This window comes from Ambystoma mexicanum, chromosome 5q (assembly GCF_040938575.1).
Source record: "Ambystoma mexicanum isolate Mex_15411 chromosome 5q, UKY_AmexF1_1, whole genome shotgun sequence".
NCBI classification, from domain to species: Eukaryota; Metazoa; Chordata; class Amphibia; order Caudata; family Ambystomatidae; genus Ambystoma; species Ambystoma mexicanum.
The window spans coordinates 836,751,833-836,776,939 of NC_090933.1; the positions used below are offsets into that span (position 1 = coordinate 836,751,833).

A 25,107-nucleotide genomic window follows, 5' to 3' on the forward strand; every position below is an offset into this window, starting at 1 on the left:
TCATGGTGTAACATGCACCGTAGGTATTGTTCGAGGGTCTGGTTGGTCCTCTCGGTCTGACCGTCCATTTGGGGGTGATGGCTAGTGGATAGCCTGACGTCAATTTGTGCCATTGCACAACATTTTTTCCAGAAGTTGGAGATGAACTGGCTACTTCGATCGGATATCAGGACTGATGGGAAGCCATGTAGTTTTACAATACCATCCAGGAACACTTTGGCTAGAGTGGGTGCGTCAGGGAGGCCTTTGAGTGGAAGAAAGTGCGCCATCTTTAAGAACAAGTCCACGACTACAAGGATGGTGTTAAACCCTTGACTGGGAGGTAGGTCAGTGATGAAGTCGAGGGAAAGAGTGTGCCAAGGAGTGGGAGGAATGTCTAAAGGTTGTAGAAGACCGGATGTTTTTTTTTGCGACTTGTTTTGCGCGCAGACTCCGCAGGACTGAACATATTGGATGACATCCTTACACCAGGCAGGCCACCAGAAGTTCTGTTTTACCTTGGCTACAGTCTTGGTGATTCCTGGGTGCCCTTCGATCAGGGAATCATGATAACTAGCAACAATTATAAGTCTTTGGTGGGTACATACAACCGATCCTTAAAAAAGGGTAAGTGATCTTTAATGGAATATTGTTCTCCTTGCGCTTGCCATGCGAGGAAGGCATCTGGGTTCATGGTTCATTGAATCTTATCTCTCAGTTCAACTTGGGTTAAGGCCGTAGTGAGGCCCAAGAGCTTGTCTTCCGGTATGATGGGGCCTGGATCTGGGGGCGTATATACCAAGTCATCGGTGCCTGTACGAGAGAGTGCGTCAGCTTTTCCATTCTTGACCCCTGGTCGAAAAGTGATGACATAGTCGTATTCGGCGAAGAAAAGGGCCCACCGCAATTGGCGTGAAGACTGGGCTTTAGCTGTCTTAAGGTATTGCAGGTTTCGGTGGTCTGTGATAACTGTAATGGTGTGTCTGGCCCCCAGAAGGTAGTGCCGCCAGGCCTTAAAGGCGGATTTGATCGCCAAGAGTTCTTTGTCCGTGATGGCATAATTCATCCCCGGGGGAGAACATTTCTTCGACCAAAAGGCCACTGGATGTAGCTGGCCTGTTACTCGATCTCTTTGCGAGAGGACAGCTCCCATCGCTATGCTGGAAGCGTCTGTTTCCACGATATAAGGAAGATCGGGGCGAGGATGTCGCAGGATTAGCGCGGAGGTGAACCTTTTCTTGAGTTTCTGAAAAGCCTTCTCTGCTTCTTCGGTCCAGGCAAATTTCTTGTTATTTTTTCTTAGCAATATGGTGATCTGGTGTATGACCTGTGAGAAGTCTGGTATGAACCGGCGATAGAAGTTCGCAAAGCCCAGATTGCTCTGTACCCCTTTTATTGACGTTGGTGATGGCCATTTCAAAACGGCGTCCACTTCATGTAGGTCCATTCTGATGCCTCCTGCAGTAAGAATAAAACCCAGAAACTCAACTTCGGTTACGTGAAAAAAGCACTTCTCCAGCTTTGCATATAAACGATGTTCCCGGAGCTTGGAGAGGACTGACTGGACGTGCTTGATGTGATCCTGTTTTGAAGTTGAGTTTACTAAGATATCATCTATGTACACTAGGGCACAGACATCAATTAACTCTCTCAAAACGTCATTCATAAAATACTGAAACGCTGCAGGAGCATTGCATAACCGAAAGGGCATGACTTGATATTCGAAAAAAACATATTTGGTGCGGAAAGCAGTTTTCCATTTCTCTCCGCTTCTGACCCGCACCAGGTGGTATGCTCCTCGAAGGTCCAATTCGGTGTAAATTTGGGCATCTTTGACCTTGTCCAGCATTTCTGAGATGAGCGGCAAGGGGTATCGGTTCTTTACAGTGATCTGGTTTAATGCGCGGTAGTCAATACAGGTTCTTTGGTCCCCTTCTTTTTTCGGTACGAAGAACAAAGGACTAGCTGCAGGGGACTTGGATGGACGGATGAATCCATTTGCGAGGTACTGGCGTAAATAAGCCTTCAGATGAAGGTTTTCGGGTTCTGTGAGAGCATAGATTCTGCCGCAAGGAACCTGAGCACCGGGAACAAGGTCGATCTGGCAGTCATAGGGCCTATGTGGCGGCAGCGTGTTTGCTTGGTCCTTCTGGAATACATCCTGGAAATCTTGGTATTCCTCAGGCAAGGTACTAGTCACTCCCAAAGTTGCCACTTCAGGAGTCGTAGAGATACTGAAAGCAGGTTTCTGTTCTTGGTAATAACAGGCTGGAGAGCAGTCGCTGGGAAAGGTTAATTTTCATCCACCGTGGTTACCTTGTCTGTAGTCGGCTTGGAACACAGGGGAAGCCCCATCACTGCAGCTAGGTCCTGATCTATATAATTCCCAACTGCTCCGCTGTCGATGTATGCTTCAATGGCATGCATTCTCAACGACCGTTGGTTATTAATTAAGATCACCGGAATTGCAAAGTGTGAGGTCGGTGGCTCTTTTCCCTCACTCGACAAACTGACCTCTACGTTTGCCGAGCTGGGCAGTTTCCCGACTGACACTCCTTCTCTTCATCTTTTTCCATGGCTCCAACGATCTTCCTCGGAGGTTTCACTGGGCAGTCCTTCAGGAAATGCCCTGACTTTCCGCAGTACAGACATAGTTGTTGTCTCCTTTTATCTCGATCTTGTTTTGTTAGTGCAGGTCGTACCCCTCCGATTTGCATGGGCTCCACAGTATTTTCTTGCACTCGAGTTACATTGTCTCTAGGCCAAATGTACGCTGGCCGAGGGTCCATTTTAGAACGTTCTGCTTTTCGGTCTTGCAACCGGTGGTCCAGTTGCACAACCAAGTCTATGAATTCAGAACAATCTCTGGGAGGATTAACCACTTGAGCTAGAACATCTTTTAATTCGCCTCGTAAGCCCCGATTGAAACAACGTGGTTCTTTTGTTTTCAGGCCACCTAGCTTCAGCAACCAATCGGTTGAAAGTTGCGATGTACGTTAACAAATCCCGATTCCCCTGTCGGAGGGAAAGGAGTTCATTGTCCACAGCTTGTTCTCGGGTATGGCGAGCAAAGAGTTTTTCCATTTCCCTCTGAAAGTCTCCAAAGTTATGTAATAAAGGGTCATCATGGGACATCAATGGTACCGACCAATCTGCGGCGCTGCCACTAAGGTATGATAAAACAAAGGCTACCCGTGATTGGTCATTTGGGAATGCTCCCGGCCTGCAAAGAAAATGAAGGCTACACTGATTCATGAAAGCTGCATAATTTTGTGGATCACCAGCAAACCTCTCTGGTGGTGCCAAAGGAACTGTACCTGGTAACACAACTTGTACCGGAGTAGAAACAGTGGATGACATGCTAGGATTTTGCATCGGTGGGTTGTTCCCAGGTAGAGGTGTCTGACCGGCTTGTGATTGCAATGTTCAAGACTGGGCAACTGGGGTAAGAGCCTCCGAACACCCCGTATGCCCGCAGCCCCTCCCCGGACCTTTCCTCACCTTGTTATGGGTTTTGGCGTGTTCTTCGTCCTGCCTTCTTGTCAGGGGCACGTTGTCCTTTGGTGGCGAGTTCAATCTAGTTACTTCACTGATGCTGCCCTTAAGAGTCTTTCAGGTAGGTCTTATTACTGTTATACTGTAAGCCTTTCTTGGATTCAATAATATCTTTTCTCTCTCCTTAGGTGCGCGGAAGTTTGCTGTGGAACGTTGGCTGAATTTGGACTCACCGGCAGGTGATGGTGTTTCGAGAGCGCCTTGATGCGGTGAGTAGGCGCTATGCGCAGCGCTATGATGCCTTGCCATTGCTAACCTGTTGTTTTTTGTTCCCGTAGGTTGCGGTGCTCACCCGGAGCAAGAAGTCCCAAGGCGGTGCTGGTTGATGGGCGACTTGAGAGGTAAGCTGCCGGCACAATTGTAAATGTCTAATGTCTTGTTTCTCTCCTTTTGCAGATCCGACGGTCCGGGAGGCTCGCTGTTCCTTGGATGCTGTTTGCAGGAGCAAAGTGCAGCTAACGGTGGAATCACAGGTAAGCTGCTGCTAATAACGATGTCCCTTTTATTTTTCAGGTGCTGTTCTTCCGAGGTTCGCAGATGCTGCTGAATACGATGAGTGTCACGTTGCAGGATTGCAAAGTAACGCGAAGCGTGTTCTCCAAGTCGGTGTGGTTTAAATAGCATCAAGAATGTAGTCCAGTTAAAATAGTCCCTAGGCTACCACACCCAAAACACTACCGCATTGCTTGGTTACAAGGAGCCAAGCTATGTGGATGCCTCCATGTTGACTGGCATTGAAATAAAGTAGTTCCCAAGCACAAGTCTTCATTAAGTATGAGCCTGGCCCCAAGAGGGCCTAGGCAAAGGATGCCTAAGCTTGTTGGGGGACCGAGCCGAGACCCCTCCTGGCCCATGGGCCTGCCGGGGGGTTTCAGGAAATGGGTCGTGACAGCAGGGATGTGTTACTGCACCACTTATTTACAATCTATATGTGCACGATAAACCAGTGGCAATATCTGCAGCAAAACATTTTCCTCCCAAAATCGGTCTGGTCCCCTGCTCTGTCCTAGCATATGTAGACAATCCGGTAATCTTTGACCATACCATCAGTGGATTACGACAATCTGCCACAGCTCTATGGGAATATGCAGCTAACAATGGCCTTACCATTAACCTGGAAAAGACTAAGCTTATGAGGTTTACGAGCAAAAGAACAGCACTGAGTTAACCTTTTGGTGGGAAATAATTCTGTATGCTCCACAGAATCGCTACTTGGGAATTGATTTCGAGCCCAGTGGCGACTATGTTTTATGCAAGAAAACTCGTACCATCAGAGCAGCACAGGTGGCGGCCTTGCTACATAGCTTCATGATTAAGCAGGGAGGATTTACTCTATGGGGTACTCCAATTTCACATACAAGTTTTCTCCCCAATGATGACATACGGTCTAGAAACACTTTTGCACTTAGACCTGAAATGGCTTCAGGTCATTGAGAGAAATTTTGGCGACGGATCCTGGGACTCCCACCCTGCATACCTATGGCCTTGATAAGATTGGAGTTAGGGATGATCTCCCTCAAAGCCATAGTTTTGAAAAAGAGGGCAGGGCTTTACGTGAAGATGATTAGTGGCACAAAAAACCCACTATTAGCAACAGTGCAACAGTAAATCTCTAAAAAGTCATCTTTCTGTGCACTGAATAGTGCTATGATAACATTTCTGGCGGAAATAGGTTGGACCTGTAGACGAGTGAGCTATTCAGAGGAAGTGCAGAATGCGCTGGGGAAACATATCGATCTATGGGCTTGGTTGGAGAATTGCACACATCTCGATATATTACAGAGCTCCAAATTTGTGCAGTATAGGTTATACGCTTTGTAGAAGCCTCAGACTTATTTAAAACTATGTCCATCCAAAAGGCTTAGGCGATTCATTCTACTATTTAGAATGGAACAGCTCCCAACAATGAGTGTCACAGGGAGGAAAGATAAGATCCCTATCGAACTACGACTGCCGCATATGTAAAGGATAGGAGACATTGGAGACAGCAAAACATCTACTGACCGAATGCCATGCAATGGCCAGTACAATTAAATACTATATTGGTATGTATGTGCATAATTGGGAATCCATTGGAGAAATGTCCTTCTGGTTATACTGCACTAAGACTAATAGTATGCGCCTGCTAACTGCCCTGTATAACATTTGGCTAAAGATCGAAGCAACGTTGGGCATATCAATATAAGATATAGGCAAATTACTTTTTAGTTAATATCTGTCTTTGACGTAGAATTTCATTGGGGGAGCATACTTTTAAGACTACCTCATGTTATTGAGCAGAACATAGAATGCTGTACATTAGTAAAAAGCGGAAAAGCAATGTCTTGATGTTGAACTGCATTGGATCATAAAGGATAAGAGATCAAGGGTTCTATGCCAGATCTATGTTGGGGATATTTGAGATATGAGTTGTGAATCGAATGTATTTTATAGTTAATACATGGGGAAACGAGGTATGTATGGCTTTGATGGTTTTTATTAGGATTGTTTTAGATTTTATGGAGATTATAATGTATTTTTAAGTTTCTTATGTAAACTAAATCACATTAAATAAATATTATATTCTAATACGTGAGCCTAGGAAGCTACCAGAACATTAAGGACGGGTTACCTTGAAGAACCCCTTGCCTCACCTCTGTTTTCTTTTTATATAGCTAATGTATGTTTGGGTATTGAAAATGTTTAGGTATAGCTCATAACTTTTTCACGCTCTGCCACTACTATCTTGCCAGTAACTTCCTTATGCATTGGAATCCATTCATGGTCCGCAGAGTGGCTTCCAGGGATAGTTGGGAGAGCTTTAACAGAGCTTTTCTATGTTGGGCCTGTTAACAGGGCATGAAAAACATACACAGCTACAATTTAGCCATCAGACGGCTTCACGGAAGATGCTACTAAATTTAGAGAAAATAAAAATTGGGAAGGGCAGTACAACTTCAAAGCACCATGGCAATACAAGGAAGGTTAAAGTTGTGTCTTGTCCACAGGGATTAAACAAACACAAACACGTATGCCATGCCTGCCAGCTGATTGTTTTTGTGCACCATAATCTGAAAGACATTAGCTTCCCACAAGCAGGATTCATGCGATCAATTTTTTTTTTTAACTTTATTTTTTCAAAAGAGGAAATGCGACATTATTTAACGGCAGTGGATAAAAAACGAGCCTCAATACATTCAAGTTAAGCATATTCCAAATTTCCGGTCTATGAGGTGACATGAAATCATCCCCTTCAGGCTTCCAATGAGATACCCGTAATGAGCAGACACTGAGGACAGGTGGGGAAGTGTTGACCATAAACCATGTATTGACAAAGTCAACCGTTTTTGACTTTTGTGTGAACATGAGATGGGCATTTGCCTGGGATCACCATAATGGTACTACTACGTGGCCATAAAATGGAAATAGCTGGACAATTGTGTATTAGCTGGGCATATGATAGCAGTGCTTGGCAAATGACTAACTAATACCTATGCAGAAGTCAAAACTGTTGGCTTTGTCAATGTTTGTTTTAACTTCAGTGAAGGGGCAGATATAAATCAAGTGCCACAAGGCATAACGTTAAGATATTATTTCATCATTAGCCATTTACAGCAAATATTAAATCATTAAATCTCAGTTTACTGCTTACAAATAACACTGGAAGGCCAATGTCTGATGTTTATGCTTCGTAGAGCTAGCTCAAAGAGATCCAAGGAGGATGTGGCTGGGCGGGGCAGGTAGTCAGTGGGAATAGTCAGCGGGGATAACATCACCATGGGTAGCCAATGGGTGGGTAAATAACCGAACACCCACAAGCTGTGTCTCCCTCCTCACATCACATCTCCCTCCTATCTGTACTCAAATGCCATAGTTTCGGCTTATAGCCAAAACTCAATTCCAATAGTGCATCTACTCATAAATCTTACACTGACACTGAATTTTCACATTCTTTGTCATTCTTTGTTTGTAGACGCATTGCTCCAAGCCACATCCTCACGGTATAGCCCATTAGCAGATCATTTCTAATTTGTGTCTTTTCCTCTTTGGCGGTTGTATGCATGTCAAAATGGCCCATTCCATTTGGGAGCTGTGGGTCTGGTCCTGCTAATTCCTTACAGCTAGGACTTGTAGACCTTGGTTTATGATGGAGAAATCGAGGACTACAAGTTCACAAAGCAAAAAAAAAAGAAAAACAGGACCGGACTATCAGTCTCAAAAGGAAATGGACATATAGGCCAGCCAGGTTCCTAGAGATGGACATGTTGGCAAAGTGAGGGAAAACTAGGTATCCTGTTCTGTTTTAGCAAGATGCGTATGTTTCGACTTTGTTTGGCATTCTATTCAGGTCGGTCTTCTTGAAGTAACCACTGATCTGGTATTCAATTTTAATTTGGTTACTGTCACTGTTACAAATGGTGATAAGTGATGGGGCAGTCATAGACACCTGCAAGCCTGCTTCCTAAGTGCAAAGCCTGAGTTTCTGATATCTTTGAATTGTATCTTTTGATTCTTGGTAAAAAAGAAAATCTCCAGAGGCTATACAGAAGTGACCAGAGCTTTCTAGATCTCATACTCATGGAAGTGTTCCAGCAGTTGTCACTGTATAGCTGATGCCACTCTGACAATTCGACATTCGACTAAGTCCTCGTTTTCCCCTGAATGGTGACAGTTCTCCCTACTACAATCATTGACGCTTGATAGATGAGCGCAACGAGGTTTTCCTTTTCAAATGAGTGAGTGTGTTTTATGTATGAACTTCATATATCTTGTAGTAAGCAGTGCAGCACTTTCATTGTGTGTTTTTTGTCTTTCATCAATCTGCTAGGTTATAATTAACAATGCAGCAGGAAACTTTATATCTCCATCGGAACGTCTGTCTGCTAATGCCTGGAGGGCCATAACAGACATTGTGCTCAATGGCACAGCTTTTGTAACACTGGAAATTGGAAAAGAACTAATCAAAGCACAGAAAGGTAGGCAACTAACCCGTTTCCTTCTTTAGCACTAAAACAACTCACGCCTTAGTTCACTTATCAGTGTGCCGATTTATGCATAGGAAAATACATTAAATTAATCTTGTTTTTAATGTTAACTTACATAACCATGTGCTTACTTGCACAATATTTGCATAGGATCTGTTACTATCTTCAACACTCAAGTGAGGGGGAGCGATCAGTGACGTGGCAGTGCCATAAAGGCACCACATAATGTGCAGTTTTATGTAGGTAAATGATGATGTTGTGATGGAAAGTCTTATTCATTTATGTACTATTGTAACAAATATCGGATGCCTGAAGTATCTGTAAGCATTTTGTAAGCCTGGGCGTTTATTATTTTTCTTTTCACTATAGCGGACATTAATAGAGTAATCCCCATCTATGGACTTTGGGAAATGCTTTCACTCGAGGGCTCTCTTAGGAGCATGTGCTGTAGAACTGCTGAGGCAGCGCTTGGAGAGGCTCTCTGGTGCACTGGGTGATGGACACCCAGCCGCCATTTTTGGATTGAAGACAATGTTTTATTTTATTTATTGGATATTTATAATGCGCCTATACAGCAAAAGGTATTTCAAGGCACAACAAGACAACGGGTTGGGGGGGGGTAAAGGGATGAAGAATAACAAAAACGGTCCTACTAGGCCTTGTCATTCAGATCGTGCAAGTGCTGTAACAAGAAGTGCAGGGGAGAGGGGAGGTGGGCGAGAAGTGCAGATCCGAGCGGTATGCGCTAATACTAAGGAGGGAAAGAAAGTGCGGGTCGGAGTGGAGAGCGTGCAAGTGCTGGGGAATGGGGGGGACCAAAGAGGGAAGAGGGGCCCCCTGGCTAGGTGAGTGCTAAGGGGAGGCCATGTGACCAAGTGCCAGGGGAATGAAGGTGTACATGATAAGTGCGAGGACTGGGCTGGATGTACTCAATAGGGGTGCAGGCCCAGCCAGGCTAGTGCAGGGGGAGGGAGCTTGGTAGGGCAAGTGCAGGTTAGGGAGGGGTAATCGGGGGAGACCAAGGTTCTGGGGTAGACTGGGCGGGGAGGACCTTGTACCCTGTATTATTCAGAAGGAACCAGACAGCCAGTTAAAATGCAGCGGAAGGAAGGAAGGAAGGAAGGAAGGAAGGAAGGAAGGAAGGAAGGAAGGAAGGAAGGAAGGAAGGAAGGAAGGAAGGAAGGAAGGAAGGAAGGAAGGAAGGAAGGAAGGAAGGAAGGAAGGAAGGAAGGTTCAAGAACTTAAGGAGATCAGCTCAAGTGTGAAGGGTGCAGGGAGGCCATTGCAGAGGGGAGCTCCTGTGAAAGAGAGAGAGAGAGATCTACCCCCACTCTCTGCTTGGAAAAGTGTCTGATCTGCAGAGAGCTGGAGCTAGAAGACTGGAGGGCTCTAGCAGGGAGGTATTTAGGAAACGTGAGTTGGATGTCACAGGCTCTAGAAGGCCTTGTGGATGATGCAGAGGGTCTTGAACTTGGATCGTGACAGCAACTGGGAGTCAGTGGAGAGATTTTAGGGCTGGAGAGATGTGGTCCCTGGGCTTGAGGCCAAGGATAAGTCTTGCAGCCCTCTTCTGAATTAGTTGAAGGGGACGAAGGGAGGATTTAGGCAGATTGAGGAAGAGGCTGTTGCAGTAGTCCAGCCTAGAGAGGAACAGAGCTCTGGAGACATTTGAGTTCCTGGGAGAAGGCGAGAAAAGGCAGAATGCCTCTGAGGAGGTAAAGCTGACAGTGGGCCTTTTTGGCAAGGTATGGGATGTGAGGAGAGAGAGAGATGAGTGGAAGATGACACCAACGTTTTTTGCCTCACAAGAGGGTGAGGGGAGGGGCCAATGGAGGGCGGCCCGAGAGTAGGAGGGAAGGAGGGAGCTGGGGTCCCAATGAGACGGATCAAAGTCTTACTGGCCTTAAGACAGAGATCGTTAGCAGAACACCATTCCTAAATAGCAGTCAGACACAAGAGGAGGCAGTGGAGTGAAGCTTGAAGGAGAGCTGTGTGTCATCTGCGTAACACTGTACTTGAGGAGAGAAGGCAGAGACCAAATGGGCTAGAGGGGCAGGGTAGATATTGAAGAGCCACAGCAAAAGGACAGAGCCCTGAGGGACGCCAGAGGTGGAGAGAGTGATGGAAGAGGGAAAAGGGCCTGCTGAACATGGGATTGCCAGTCAGAGAGGAAGGAGGTCAACCAGTCCAGTGCCAGGTTAGTGATGCCAAAGGGTGGCATGATCAACAGAACCAAAGGCAGAACAGGGGTCAAGAAGGATGAGAACGGAAAGAGAGTTGGAATCGAGATTTGAGAGCAAGTCTTCACAGGTGTTCAGGAGTGCAGTTTCCGTGCCTCTGGCTGCTCTAAAGCCAGGCTGGTGGTCTTGTAGACAACCAACAGATTCAGTGTGGTGGATCAGCTGGAAAATTACCAGCTTCTCCAGCATGGGGTCTGGCATGGATTCACATGCTCATGAATATTCCCCGTTGTCAGGCTGGGAATCCTCGGTAAAGAAAAAACCAGTATCAGTTTCGTTTCTGATCTGTCTTTCGTAGTAGTAACCAATCACTGGTCTCTGCGTCATACTGACCACAGCCAATGACTGCCCTCTACCTAAGCACCGCCTCTGGCAGCCATCTTCAGATTTTTACCGCACGTTCATGTGTTGGGATCCTCGTGCTATTGCTCTCGAGCGTTAGTGCTATTTTTTCACGTTTTTTCTCAAAAACTTCGTTTTTTCGGTCAAAAGAGCCTCAAGCTCCACCGACTCTCCATCCGATCAACAGGGACCCGTGTCGGATTCGTCTGCGCCCCTCAAGGGTGAAGATTTCGTCGAGCTATGCTTTTGGAGGACTCCAGAACTTTCTCAGGCCCGGACATGGCCCAGGAGAAGGGAAGCTCGACGCCCGGAAAGCTGTTCAGGATCTGCCCTGGATGCCAGCTCCAGAACGTCTTTAAGGAGGACGAACACTCCTTTTGTCTCTACTGCCTGCATGAGGACAAGACGCACGTGGAGAAGGACTGTGCGTTTTGCGGCAACATGTCGGAGCGGACCATGAAGGACCGCCATCAACGTCTCGCCAACTGGCTGGAAGGGAAGAGCCCGTCAGGCGAGAAGAAGAGGAAGAAATCCGAGTGGGCTTCTAAGACCTTTGAGGACGCCCCGGCGACGGGGGTCCAACACAAGGCCAAGCACCGCGAGTCCTCTGGCACCGGGAGCGCCAAACGGTCGGGCTCTACGGGCGCCAGGCAGTGCGCACCCTCCCCGGCACCTTCAGCCACGAGCCAACGCTCTGGGTCGGGTAAGAGGAAGGGCGAGCACCCGGCGAAGCTCCTGGAGAGGCCCCGGTCGAGCTCGAAGGCCCCATCGGAGGGGGAGCGAGGCATTGTCCCCCCCCTCAAGGATAAGGCGGTGAGCGCACCTAAGGTGGTGAAGGCCTTAATCCATCCGGCCAAGCCCTCTATCGATACTGTCGCGGCGGCCCTGGCTCAGCCTGTGGAGGCTACGCCAGTGGTGGCGACCTCGGGGCTCAGAGTCTCCCTGCCACCTCGGAGGGAGTCCTCTTTTGTGCCCATCAATAGGACCCCCGTGAAATCCCCCGTGGGGAAGAAAAAGGGGGGGCAGGGCGTCGTCGTAGATTCGGCCTCAACCTCGGAGGAGGAGCTGGTCGAAGTCTTAAGCCACGGCCTCGGCGTGGAAGAAGACCGGCCCGTCGGGATGGATCCCGACGCAGGTGACGTCGAGGGTACCGACGGGGCCCCTGATCGCCCGTCGGATTCCCCTCTGCCAGCGCCGCGAGACACCTCGGCGGCCATTTTGTTGGCTATACAGTCCTTATGCTCAGAGATAAGGACGAGACTACCGTTGCCGACGGAACCTCTCCCGTCGTGAGACCCGGAACCGGGACCTTCTGGGGTTCCCCCTACCAAGAAAAGAAGGATCCACCCTCCTCCTCCTTTTCAGCCGTCGCGCCCCTTCCAGCCCTCCTCCCCGTCCACCCGAGGGGATGATACGGGGACTGACACGGCAGCGACGGGTACGGACGACGAGGTATACGACGAGGATGTACCATCGTCGCCTCCCACCAGGGTTTCTCCGCCCGACGAGATTGGATCGTTCCACTCCATGATCGCCAGGGCATCCGAGCTTTTCCAACTCTGCCCTGAGGAGAAGAAGAAGGAAGGTTTCCTTTATCAGCGGCGCGAGGCCAAGAGGAAGACGGTCCTCGCAGTGCCTCTATTGGACGACATTTGGGATGAGGGCCTCACCGTCCTCAAGAACCCTTGCACGACGCCAGCTAGAAGAGACCGGTACGAGAAAAAGTACCGGGTCCCGGACACGGCCCCCCTGTGCCTCCGGGCGCAGCCTACCCCGGACTCCGTCGTCTCTGCGGCGGCCAGGAAAAAAGCGGGGGGGGGTGCGGCCTCCACTTCGACTTCCCCACTGGACGGCGAGGGAAAGAAATTGGACGCTGTGGGACGCAGAGTCATCTCGTCTGCAGCGACGACGATTAAAGCTGCCAACGCCTTGGCTATCGTGGCCCGATACGACAGGGAGCTCTTGTACAAACTGGCTCCCCTGCTGGACTTCTTGCCGGATGACAAGAGGGCAGAGGCCCTGGAGATCCTGCAGGAAGGTGAGGTGGCTTCGGACCACGCCATTACCGTTGCGACGGACATCGCCGACACTGGGTTCCGCCAGTTGGGCAACAGCGTTTGCCTTAGGCGGCGTGGATGGCTCAAGGCCACGGACTTCCGTCAAGACGTTCAGACCAGAGTCCTGGACATGCCCTTCGATGGGAACAACCTGTTTGGGAAAACAGTGGACGATTCCCTTCAGGCCATCAAAGCGGACACCGAGACGGCCCGGGCCCTTGGAGTTCTGCAACAACGACGGACGCCCTTTCGGAGCAGCGGAGGCAAGGGCGCCCCCAAAGGTTCCGGCGGCGGTTTCTCCTCCTACCGTCAAGCGGCCTGCTCGTCGTCTCAGGAGGCCTACAGAGGACGAGGGAAGTCTGGCGGACCCCGCCGTCGTCGCCAAGGACAAGGCGGCAAAGCCTCGTCGAAGCAGGATTGAACCGGCCGTGGGGTCGTGCCCCCACCGAAGCACCCCGGTGGGAGGCCGGCTGGCGAGCTTCGTCAGCGTGTGGGAGTCCATCTCCACCGACCGTTGGGTGCTGGACGCCTTGGCCCGGGGCCACGCGCTCGAGTTTCAAAGAAAGTGTCCGCGCGTCCCCCCCGTGGCCAGGAAAGAACTTCACGTCCCTCAACTTCTCCTGGAGGTAAAGGCGATGCTCAGGAAGGGCGCCATCGAACTCGTGCCAAAGAGGCTTCGGGGCTCCGGAGTTTACTCGAGATACTTCCTCGTGAAGAAGAAGACGGGGGGATGGCGCCCCATCCTGGACCTGCGACGTCTGAACAAGTTCATCAAGGCGCAAAAGTTCCAGATGGTCACCCTCCTGCACGTCTTGGGTCAGCTGGAGGAAGGAGACTTCCTGTCGTCGTTGGATTTGGAGGATGCCTACTTCCATATTCCCATCCTGAAGGGGCACCGAAAATTCCTCACACACGGCAAGGACCGTCCAACTTCTCACGGACCTCGGATTCTCCGTGAACTACGCCAAATCCCACCTGGTACCCGCGCAGGACGCTCTGTTTCTGGGAGCGAGGCTCAACACAGTGTCCCTTCTGGCCTCCCCGTTGGAGGAGAGGACCAGGACCATCCTGGGCAAGATGCAGCGGATGTTGGTGGCCGACGCGGCCAAGGTGAGGTCCATCAAGTCCCTCCTCGGAATGATGTCTTCCTGCATCTACCTCATTCCCATGTGCAGGCTCCGGATGCGCCCGTTGCAGGAGTTCCTGGACGCGCGCTGGATCCAAACGACGGGCAGCTTCGAGGAAAGGATCACACTCGACGAGAGTTTCCGACGAGCGATCCGGTGGTGGGGCACCCGCGCGCATCTGACGGCGGGCATGGACTTCCAGACCCCAGCCCACCAGGAGACAGTGACCACGGATGCCTCCCTGGAAGGGTGGGGAGCGCACACCGAAAATCTGCACGCAAGAGGCCTTTGGCTCCCGACGGAGAAATCCTTACATATCAACGTCCTGGAGCTCCGTGCAGTGTTTTGGGCCCTCAGGTCCTTCCTTCCGTCCCTCAAGGGCAAGGTGGTGAGGATCTTCACCGACAACACCACCACCATGTTTTACATCAGGAAACTGGGCGGAACCAGGTCCCCAGCACTGTCCAAAGAGGCGCAGGACCTGTGGCATTGGGCAGTCGCCCAAGGGATGTTTCTGGTGCCGTTTCATCTGGCAGGGAAAAAAAAACACCATCGCCGACTCACTCAGCAGGGAGCTGCGCTCGTGCCACGGGTGGGAACTACGGCAGGATCTAGTGGATCGCCTCTTCCGACGGTGGGGCACACCCCAGATCGACCTGTTCGCGACAGCGACGAACTCCAAGTGCCGGAGGTTCGCCAGCAGGTTTCCCCAGGCGAGGAGCATGGGCGATGCTTTCTCGTTCCCCTGGGAGGGCCTGTTCCTCTACGCGTTCCCTCCTTTGCCACTGCTAATCCGGCTCGTCAACCAGCTCAAGAGGTCACGGTGCAGGATGATCCTTGTCGCACCTGCGTGGCCGAGGCAGATATGGTTCCCGGACCTTCTGGACTTGTCAGCGTCCCCGCCAATCAAGCTGCCGGTGGACGCGGATCTACTCTCCAGGGAAGGAGGCGCCATCCTCCACCACGACCCGAAATCGCTGAACTTGCAGGCCTGGCTCCTGCAGCGCTAGAGTTTGGAGGATACGACATACCGGCCGACTGCAGAGAGGTTCTTGCAAAGGCCAGGGTGTCCTCGACTCTTAAATGCTACGGACACAAATGGAAGAGGTTTTCTGTCTGGTGCCACGCACAGAAGATTAACCCTCTACGGATTACGGCTCCCCAAGTACTGCCGTACCTGCTGACGCTGGCCAAAGCTGGACTGGCACACGCGTCCATCAAGATTCATCTTGCTGCGATCTCCCGATACACCAGAACCACGGGCCGGTCGTCCCTGTGATCTCATCGTCTGGTGAAAGAGTTCATGAAGGGACTGTTCAGATCGTTCCCGCCGGTGAAGGCGCCGGCCCCGGCGTGGGAGCTCAACGTGGTGCTGACCAAGCTCATGGGACCTCCGTTCGAGCCTCTGCACTCGGCCCCGTTGAAGTTTCTGTCGTGGAAAACAGCGTTTCTTGTGGTCATCACCTCCGCACGATGGGTGGGAGAGATCCAGGCCCTTTCCTGCAAGGCCCCGTACTTGACTTTTCACGACACGAGGGTAGTGCTCAGGACGCACCCCTCCTTCATGCCCAAGGTACCGTCGGACTTCCATCTCAACGAACCCTTGGTGTTGCCTGTGTTCTTCCCGTCGCCTTCGTCGCCGGCTGAGAGGACTTTGCACTCGTTGGATGTGGCTAGAGCGCTGAAGTTCTACGTGGACCGCACGAAGTGTTTTCGGAAGATGTCACAACTCTTTGTGAACTTTGGACCTGTCAATCAGGGGAAGGCTCTCTCAAAGGCTTCCATTTCCAGATGGCTCTCCGGCTGTATCATGTACTGTCATCGGTTGGCGAACCGACCGCTGCCTGGCCGTCCGAGAGCCCATTCCACCAGAGCGATCGCAGCTACCACAGCGTTCCTTTCTGGTGTGCCCCTGCTGGAGATATGCAGGGCTGCTACGTGGAGGTCGACGCACACCTTCACGAAATTCTACTGCGTCGATCGGGATTCCAGGGAGGAGTCCAGGGTCGGCCAAGCAGTGCTGCGCAACCTGTTCGCCTGAGGTGAGCCTGGTGAGGAGGTAAGATGCTTAATGTTGAGTTTGATGTAATGCTTAATGTTGAGCCTTTGCCACCTCCCGTGGTTGTGCATGTGTGTACTGCTATGTATTCTTTATTCATGAGCATGTGAATCCATGCCAGACCCCATGCTGGAGAAGGAACAAGTTACTTACCTGTAACTGTTGTTCTCCAGCATGGGTCTGGCATGGATTCACATGCGAACCCTCCCGCCTACCCCTCTGCGGCTCTTCACTTGGTCATACTGCCACTTCACGTGCTCCCAAATCTGAAGATGGCTGCCAGAGGCGGTGCTTAGGTAGAGGGCAGTTATTGGCTGTGGTCAGTATGATGCAGAGACCAGTGATTGGTTACTACTACGAAAGACAGATCAGAAACGAAACTGATACTGGTTTTTTCTTTACCGAGGATTCCCAGCCTGACGACGGGGAATATTCATGAGCATGTGAATCCATGCCAGACCCATGCTGGAGAACAACAGTTACAGGTAAGTAACTTGTTCCTTCTCCAAGAGTTTGTCCAGGAAGGGGGTAATGGAGATAGGGCGGTAGTTGGCCAGGCAAGCGGGGTCGGCAGAAGGCGTTTTGAGGAGAGAGTGCACAAGGGAGTGCTTGAGGAGTACGGGAAAGGAGCCAGTGGCAAAGGAGTGATTGCAGAAATAAGCCAAGCCAAGGCTGGAGCAAGGGAGGCAATATTGTGCTTGGTAGTTCTGGAGGAGCAGGGGAGCACCTGTTTGGAAGAGACTTTCATAGAGAGGTCTTGTTTAGAGACCACATCCGGTTAAATGGGCAAGAAAGAGGAGAGTCAGAGGGAAGGGCAGAGAGCGGGTGAGGGAGAAGGGAGTGGTGTAGAAGGGAGTGAGGACAGAATGTCCTGTGTTTTGTATATGAAGTAAGAGGCCATTGCAGTGCAGAAGGTCGGATGGCGGAGGAGAAGTGGAGACTGCAGTAGGATTGGCGGGTTCCTTGCAGATTTTGAACAGTTCAACCGTGTTGTTATTGGCACCAGAGATGTCAGCTTGGATATAGGCCACCTTCTTCGAGCAAATGGAGAATCTGTGTTGCCTTTGGAGCAGGCGGCAGGCTAGTCTGTCAGAGGATGTGCTCGAAGCCTGCCACTTCCGCTCAGCATCTCTGCATTTCAGAGAGGCTAGGTCAGAATCATACCAGGTGTTGCGCTTGGAGGCATGCTTCATGCGGATCCTCATGACGGGGGCAAGGATATCCAGAGTGTTGGAGATGGAGAGGTGAAGGTTAAAAAGGGCTGTGTCAGTGTGAGAGTAAGTGGCCGGAGTGGGAGGGGGAATAAAGTGGCGGCAGAAGCAGCAACTGACAATCTCTTCTTCGGTCGAATGACGGAGAAGGAGACTGGCAGTGCAGGCAGAGGCTTAGCAGGGGGACCCAAGAGATCCAGGTGAGAGGACAGGAGGGCATGATCAGACCAGGAGAGAAGTCTAGTGAGAGGGTTGGAGATGGGGATGTCTGTTGAGATGAGAGCATCAAAGGTGTGTCCAGCTGAGTGCGTCAGACCGGAGGGAAGAATGGTGAGGGAAAGAGAGTTACAAAGGCTGCAGAAAACTGGCTGAGCCCACCACCCTAATCACCAGACATGCATTCATGGGGTGGTGGCTGTTCAATGGGGATAGCCAGCCTCTCGGCACAAATTGGTTCCAGGCAGGCACACTGCAGGACAAATACCAGGGGAGTTTTGGTCACCTCCCCCACTTTCCGTCTTTTCAGGCACTCAGAGAACCTTGGCGGGATCTTCAAGGGAAGCCCACCAAAGACTAAAGACTCATCAAGACCTCCTCCGCCCAGGCTGTTTTGAAGAAGGCTCAAGTAGAACAAGTCGTCATGAACAGAGCTTAAAAAAGTACAGCCACCATTTTAGGGACATGGTGGCCCTAGTGTCCCTAGATGGCAGCCTGCCCCAAAAAGGCCACAAGTTGTGCTAAAAGGAACACTGCCCCCAGCCTGTCAGATGAACTTGTAACAGTAAGTAAACGTTACTTGGACCGTGAGACAAGGGAAACAAGGTTTCCCCTCAGCACTCCACATAATGTGGGGGGTGCTGAAATACAGGAGGCACAAAATGATGTCCCCCCTGCTCTCGTAACGTGCATTAACACAGGTAAAACAAAAGAACATTCAAGGAGCTTCAGCAACGCTGAACAAAAAGTGCTGTATACTGCGATTAAAAAAATGTAGATGCCAGAAAACATATAGGAAAGCATTACTCCATTAAAAAGTACCAAAGAGGGGTAGAAAGGGTCCACAAGGTTAGAGTAACAGAATGAGTCAGTGTGGGAAAAAGGGTCCCATCTACTCGGGAGAATCAGTCCAAAAATCTAATAGTACAGCAAAAATGCTGAGGGACTCGCAAAGTGGGAGAATTTAACACAAGAAGGAAAATCTACGGAACACAAACTAAGAGGCCCCCAACCCAGCCACCATAGATTTATTGGCTGGCTCTTCATACCCACGTTTGCCTTTTCTTTTGTTAACTGCCACCACGATCAACCAGAATCTTCTTTTGTAAATGGCACAAAACGGACCGTTCTGTTCTTTTCTGCTTGGAACCATTTGGGTCATAGATCAAAAATTCAACTTCATTTCGATGTTTAAGACTACCACTGCCTCCAAGGCAACTGAATGTTAGCTTAGTGTTCTCAAAGTCTATTTTTACTTCTTTGATGTCTTTCACACAAAACTCAATAAAGACATAATCTCGTCTGTCGTTCCACTTTGCAGAAGCTGGCTGCATGGTTGAGATGAGTTTGGTCCTGGGCCTCTTTCGGTGGGTCTCTCCTGCTGGGTGGTTGGTTACGCTTTGTGTCTCATGGTTGTCTCGCTGCCTTTCTGGGATCTTAAGCTTTCTTGCAGTATCTCTGCCGCCACACTCCCACTTACGGACCGGTCTTGTTCGTTTGTTCCTCCTACCGCTTCTCCTTGCTCTCCACCAACACACTCCATGCCAGGCTAACTTATAGCCAATATATCCTTATTCCCCAAAGGAAGTACACATGGTGTCGGTGGCTCCACGCTCCTCACTTGAGGAGGTCGACACCAGATGTCATATAGAGGCCATTGACCTGGAAGTAGAACATTGCGGGATTCGTCATAAGGAATGCATTATGGTGGAGAGACTCAGGCGGGATGCAAAGATATCTATTTGTTGTATTAAAGGGTGGGGTAGGTCAAACGGAAGTGACCTGTTTTGGAGGAGGTCTGACTATGAGGGTAATAAAGGCCAGGTGAGTTGGAGGCGCGTTGGATTGGCTTGGGAGGTGGGGCATGGTGGGATCCTGTCAGTTTGTTGAATTGCAAGTCTGAATATATGGAACCTGATTTGTCCATTCTGTACCTGGCCTCTTAGTCTTGTTTTTTTCTTGACTTTGATAGATGGAACTGAGGGCTCTTGTTGACTGTTACACAAAATGCCTTTGCAAGTCAAATTTTTCAGACAATTGTAATGCCATAACCCCTTAGGTGCCAACGGTGTGTATGTTCATCTTGAATTCCCATAAGGAATCATTGTAGGCTCTGTCCACTCGCACAATTAGACATTTGCTCCCAGGGAAGGGTGTTCAGCCAGTCAGGTGGCTGCAAGAGCGGGCGAGAATACACTGTGTACCGCCTGCTCTTTGCAGTCACCCGAGGTACTTCCCCTCGGTGGCGCCATCTTTATCTTTTTTATCTTGTTTTTTATTTTTTTTAATGTGGGGCGGAAACTGGGAGCCTCTCCCTGTTGCCTTCCCACCCCCCAAAATAAAACATACCCTTTCCCCATCTCCTCCCTCCCCTTTTGCCTGCTGGACCAGAGCTTTGTGCTCAGGTCCCGGCACTCCTCTCACCCGAGGCCACCATAGAAATGGAAGAGGGACTTAGTCAATTTTCCAATGGTGACAGCCATCTTTTTATTTTCCTCATGAGATTGGTGCCGCGGAATACTCTCCCAAAAAATGTAAGTAACCATTCTCACCCGGGATCAACCCCGAGGTGCGAAATGGCTTTCACCCCCTTGTCTGGGTTTGTGGACATGACCGGTAATGGCCCACAGCCCTCACTGAGGCACTTGCTTTGCACGGGCCTAACTAAGCTCGGACTGGCGAGCCATTACTGGCCATGTCCGCCCCCAACATGTGGGTGATTGCCATAATAACTACACATTCAAATGAACTTGATGAAAACCCCCGTAATTATCACATTTATTGTAAACCTGTCCTGGCAGGTCTGTAATCCCAAATAAACTAGAGGTGTAGTATGGGACAGTTTTGTATGTTTAGGAGCTGGCCTCTAAGAAACAGGCATTTGCAATGCCAATAGCTGTGCTTTGGCATTTGTTCATTCATTTTTAATTTCTAGGCATGAATTTGTGTTGCCTCGTTAAGCTAAGAAAAACATGCAAGGTGAAGTGCAGGCCATCACATGACTACTAATCGATGAGCAGTTAGCCTCTGACAGCTGATTACATTTATCAACATTTTATTTTATTATGCATTTGGATGGCTCTTATACATCAAGTAAATTGTATTTCAAATTACTGCCCCAATGTTAAATCATCAGCCGAGGCATGAAGTAGGCAGCTTACACAGTCCATAACGTGCTTTTGATGTCTGTGTCATCCAGTTATTCCAGTATGACCTCAGTGTTAAAACACACCTTCAATTCCCAATTCCCCAAGCAGTACATGTGTTACAACAGAATGATGCGTAATCCCTAACGATCAGTTTTCCCACAAGTCGAAAAGAACTGCACCAGTCTGAAATTGAATACATGCTTGTTTTGAGACCATGTGAAGCAGCTTCTCTTCTCAGTCATTGCTTGCAAGTGTGACATTTAAAAACAGAGCTTAAGTCCCTTGCTTACAGGGATGTCATTTCAGCTAAATGCCAGGGGTAGCGGAAGTGCACACTGTGTGGATCAAAGTTCAAGGACGATCCTGTTGCTGACCGTGTAAGTGCCGAGTCCCTGGCTAGCGGCTTGCAACAACGCGTTGTGTGCGCCCAGCAGCCGGAATTCCTCACCCGTCTGCAGAGCCATTACCCACCTTTCTCCGCATCCGTCAGCATTCAGCCTATGAATCTGACATAACGCAGGATCCGAGATGCAGATTCGGCTGTAACTAGACAGATTAATTCTGTCCCCGGTCCAGTGACCTGTGCGCCACCCCACTGATCGCGGGTATCCACTTTTTTCCGTGTACCAGTCGTCTACTGACACGCACACACAGAACCTCCCGACACTCCAGTCGTCCAGTCCTGATGAAGGCCCCATAAGAAAGGCTCACATCTGAACCCCACAAGGGCCGAAACACCTTGGTGTAGACTCTTCGAGTCCCACTGTTATACAATACTCACTGTGTGCCTTGTTATTATGTACTGATTGAATGAATTTGTTCTGTTAAAATAGTGTAACCACCACAATACCACTGTCACTGCAGATATTGACAGTAAGAAATGTATGTGTTGTAATGTTTGTACTGTAACCCAGACCATGCACTTTGGGTTGATATTTGATGTAATATATTGTTTGCTTGATCTATATATCTAGTTGTTCTGTGTTGCATTTCTGTATGGACACTTGCCCATAAGAATTGTTCTTGATTATAATGAACATCTTTGAAGGAACAAAAGGTATTTGTGTTTTATTTAATGAATAATCACTGTTTATACTAACTTAAGTCTGTGAGTGCCTGCATGAATTTCTCTACCCGACCCTTTCAATTGTGTCTATGACAATTTAGTCCACCTGGACAGAACAGGGTCTTGACCAGGAGCCCTATTTCCTAATCATGAATGTTCACAAAGTCGGGAAACACAATCCACATTGTAGTGGATACCATTAAACTGGTAACTGAGATTTAATAGCAGGCCAGTTCATCTGCAGGTTTGGTGCAGTGCAAAGTTGGCCATATGTCAAGCCTGTGTGGATCTACTTTTCAGGCTTCAGAGTTGTCAAAATTCATACCACTGTAAGGCTTCATAACTGTGAATTAAAGAATTTAGAGTAGTACAGGGAAAGCAGTGCGCTCACACGTCATCCCGTACTCTGAGCACTTATTGCCTCATACATGCAAACAAACATCCTGAACCATGGAGATTGGAAAGATAGACACATTGCAACAAAGCATTAATTGTGGCATAATGAAATCCAGGTATAATCAAATATGGGCACTTCCCACCTTTTTTTGATAACTGGTGGCCCTGTATCGAACGGGGAAGGAATAGTACACTTAAAAAATCAAAAAAGGAATACAGGCTAGCCCTCCCTTTAACACGTATTGAATACTTTGCAGCTATGCTCAAAACGACAATGGTTAAATAATCCACTGCTACCAACCAGAAATCTGTTAAATATTATTTAAAATGCCTTTCCGAATTCGGAAAGCTTTATATATGGTACTGATGTCTGGGGCTATATACCATGTTCTGTGGGGACAATCTGAAAATTCCTGCTGTAGAAGCCTCTTTTCATTGTCAAAGGGAACCTCTACTGGACCACATGTCTAGAGACAGGGGTGTGTCCTATTAACAAGACAGGCTAGGGAAATGAGGGAGAGAATTTGAGCTATGAGAAGGGCGGTGCTGTTGGGTAACCTGGCTAAATGTCCCTTGTTGTACTGGAGCTAGATTCTTTTATATTTTCACTGGTGCTAAAAATTGTGAAAATGCTCTTTGCTCCAATAAAGCAGCGAAACTGGTGCTAACAGGTAATACAAATGTTTGCTCCGTAACATAAAACTAAATCATGCTGTTTTGGTTCTATTTGTGCTCTGTAACATAAAAGGAAATGTTTGTACTGCATTACTTTGTATGTTACTGAAAAAACCCCACCTGCATCATTGACTATATTTTAGGAGCAATACATTCATTAATATATTTTGCATTTTATAGGGTGGTTATTGTCTCCACCATAGGATGTTTGCTGATTTAGGCATCTCCACAATTGTTGCATCTCTGCAGGAACTCAACACATTGCCAGACTACTTGATTACCTGAAACAAGGATGTGAGGCAGAGAAAATGTAGCAGAACTTCCTGCACTTTTGGGTATTCCCAAGTAACGGAGGAGTCAGGTAGCCGGGCAGGTACAGGTGTTTGGATTTCTTGAACACCAGATCAGGCGATACATTAGGAATTCAAGTCTGACCCATCTAGCATCAGAACCATGCAGAATGTACCCCATGCTTAGATTGTTTTCCCATGCCAGTTGACCCAGTAGCAAAATGGAAACAAAGGCTAAAGAGGCTTGGCCAATGCACTAATGTGAGTTTGTGGGGTGAACCTTAACATGTATTGTAAAGAATGACTCTTTATGCACTGCATGGGGACATGAGGGCAATAGGTTTTCCAGCATCTACTGAACCTCATACAGGAAGAGGTTGCAGATCAGAACGAATAGGGCACAAGGAGGGTGAATCCATATAAATGTGCATTACAACCCTTAGAGTGCTGGCGTCCTCTTGAAAATTTGGGATTCAACTAAACGGAAAAACTGCAAGATAAAATCAGGTTACATGTTATGAACAGCAGGTTGAGGGAGGAATTCTGGTTAAAGGGCTATTAGGACCTTGAAGAGTTGCTCTGGTTGACTTAAAATAGAACACACCATGCAATGCGTCAGTGTCCTAAAAAGAAAGGAAAACCTGTTTCGCCAGGGCTGGATAACCCAGCAGTACTTATGTCAACTAGAATGTACTACAAAGTGGAACCATGAAGAGGGGGCATATACTCCATGCAACTTTAATTACAGACAAGTTAGCTTATGGCCCTTTAGTAACATTCATGCAATGGAAGGGGTTGCAGAATAACCCTGACTCCAATTAAACAAACCAACGCAGGAATATGGCAAAGGTGCAGTAATTATCTAAAACGGGGTGTTTACAGCGATCATCAACCGTCGTCCGCTCAGTTCTCAACGATTTTCTCATAAAACATAGACTTTATACAAAATATTTGTCAGAAGTGATGTCATACAATGTGGCAAATAAGAAAAACTTACGAGGGATTGTAACTGGTTCAAGAGGAACATTTAAGTATACTTTCTATATGGACTAGGATTGTGATTGGCTGCCCACTGTCAGGTGGACAACTTATGTCTACCTCTAAAACATGTGATCTTCAACACTATTAAGTACACGGTTTATCATTGGTTCTCAAACTAAAAGGCCCTTTATTATATAGCCCTCTACAATTGGTTGGCACGCTCGAGCCATGTCTGGAACATTCGGTTCACTTAGCAGCACGTAAGCTCAGACCATGGTGCCAGGAGGTGGACTTGACATTACCTACCCACCCAATTAGCCCAACATCTCTCATGACCCATGCCTTCTGCCATGAAGATTGTCTTTTGAGCTTAGCCTAGCAAAGTATCCTTGTCTCTGGGACAATATGGGAGCGCAGGCACTCACTATCGTTGTTCTAAGACCCCAAGCTTAACTCTATTTCCATCCTTGGCTCAAGTGATATGAGACCATAATTTGGTCCATTTTGTAGCATTTAAATGTCTTAAAATGAATGAAACTTGGAACTCTCTATGTTCTTTCTTTGCACCTTAATAAGGGATAATTCATCCTTCACACGTTCACTGCCTTCAAGAATAGATAACCGACCTTGGCTGCTTCTGTTTTGATACTAGGCCAGACAGCCTTGGCATGCACTTCCACGATCTCGGCTTATTCTTGCTGCAACACAATTCTCGGCCTTTCCTCTTCCTAGATCCTGGCTTACTAAAATTCATGACACCGATGTCCAGCTCTTATACAATTGTGACTTTGCCTAAAGTC

At 48.6% G+C, this 25,107-nt stretch overlaps 1 protein-coding gene across 1 annotated transcript in view; it reads left to right on the forward strand.

Moving 5' to 3' along the window:
• DECR1 (2,4-dienoyl-CoA reductase 1) overlaps positions 1 to 25,107 on the forward strand; it is a 541,630-nt gene that overhangs the window by 178,650 nt on the left and 337,873 nt on the right. The window contains exon 5 of the mRNA XM_069621325.1: positions 8,342 to 8,489. Within this exon, the coding sequence (XP_069477426.1) occupies positions 8,342 to 8,489 (148 nt within the window). The remainder of the gene's footprint in view (positions 1 to 8,341; positions 8,490 to 25,107) is intronic.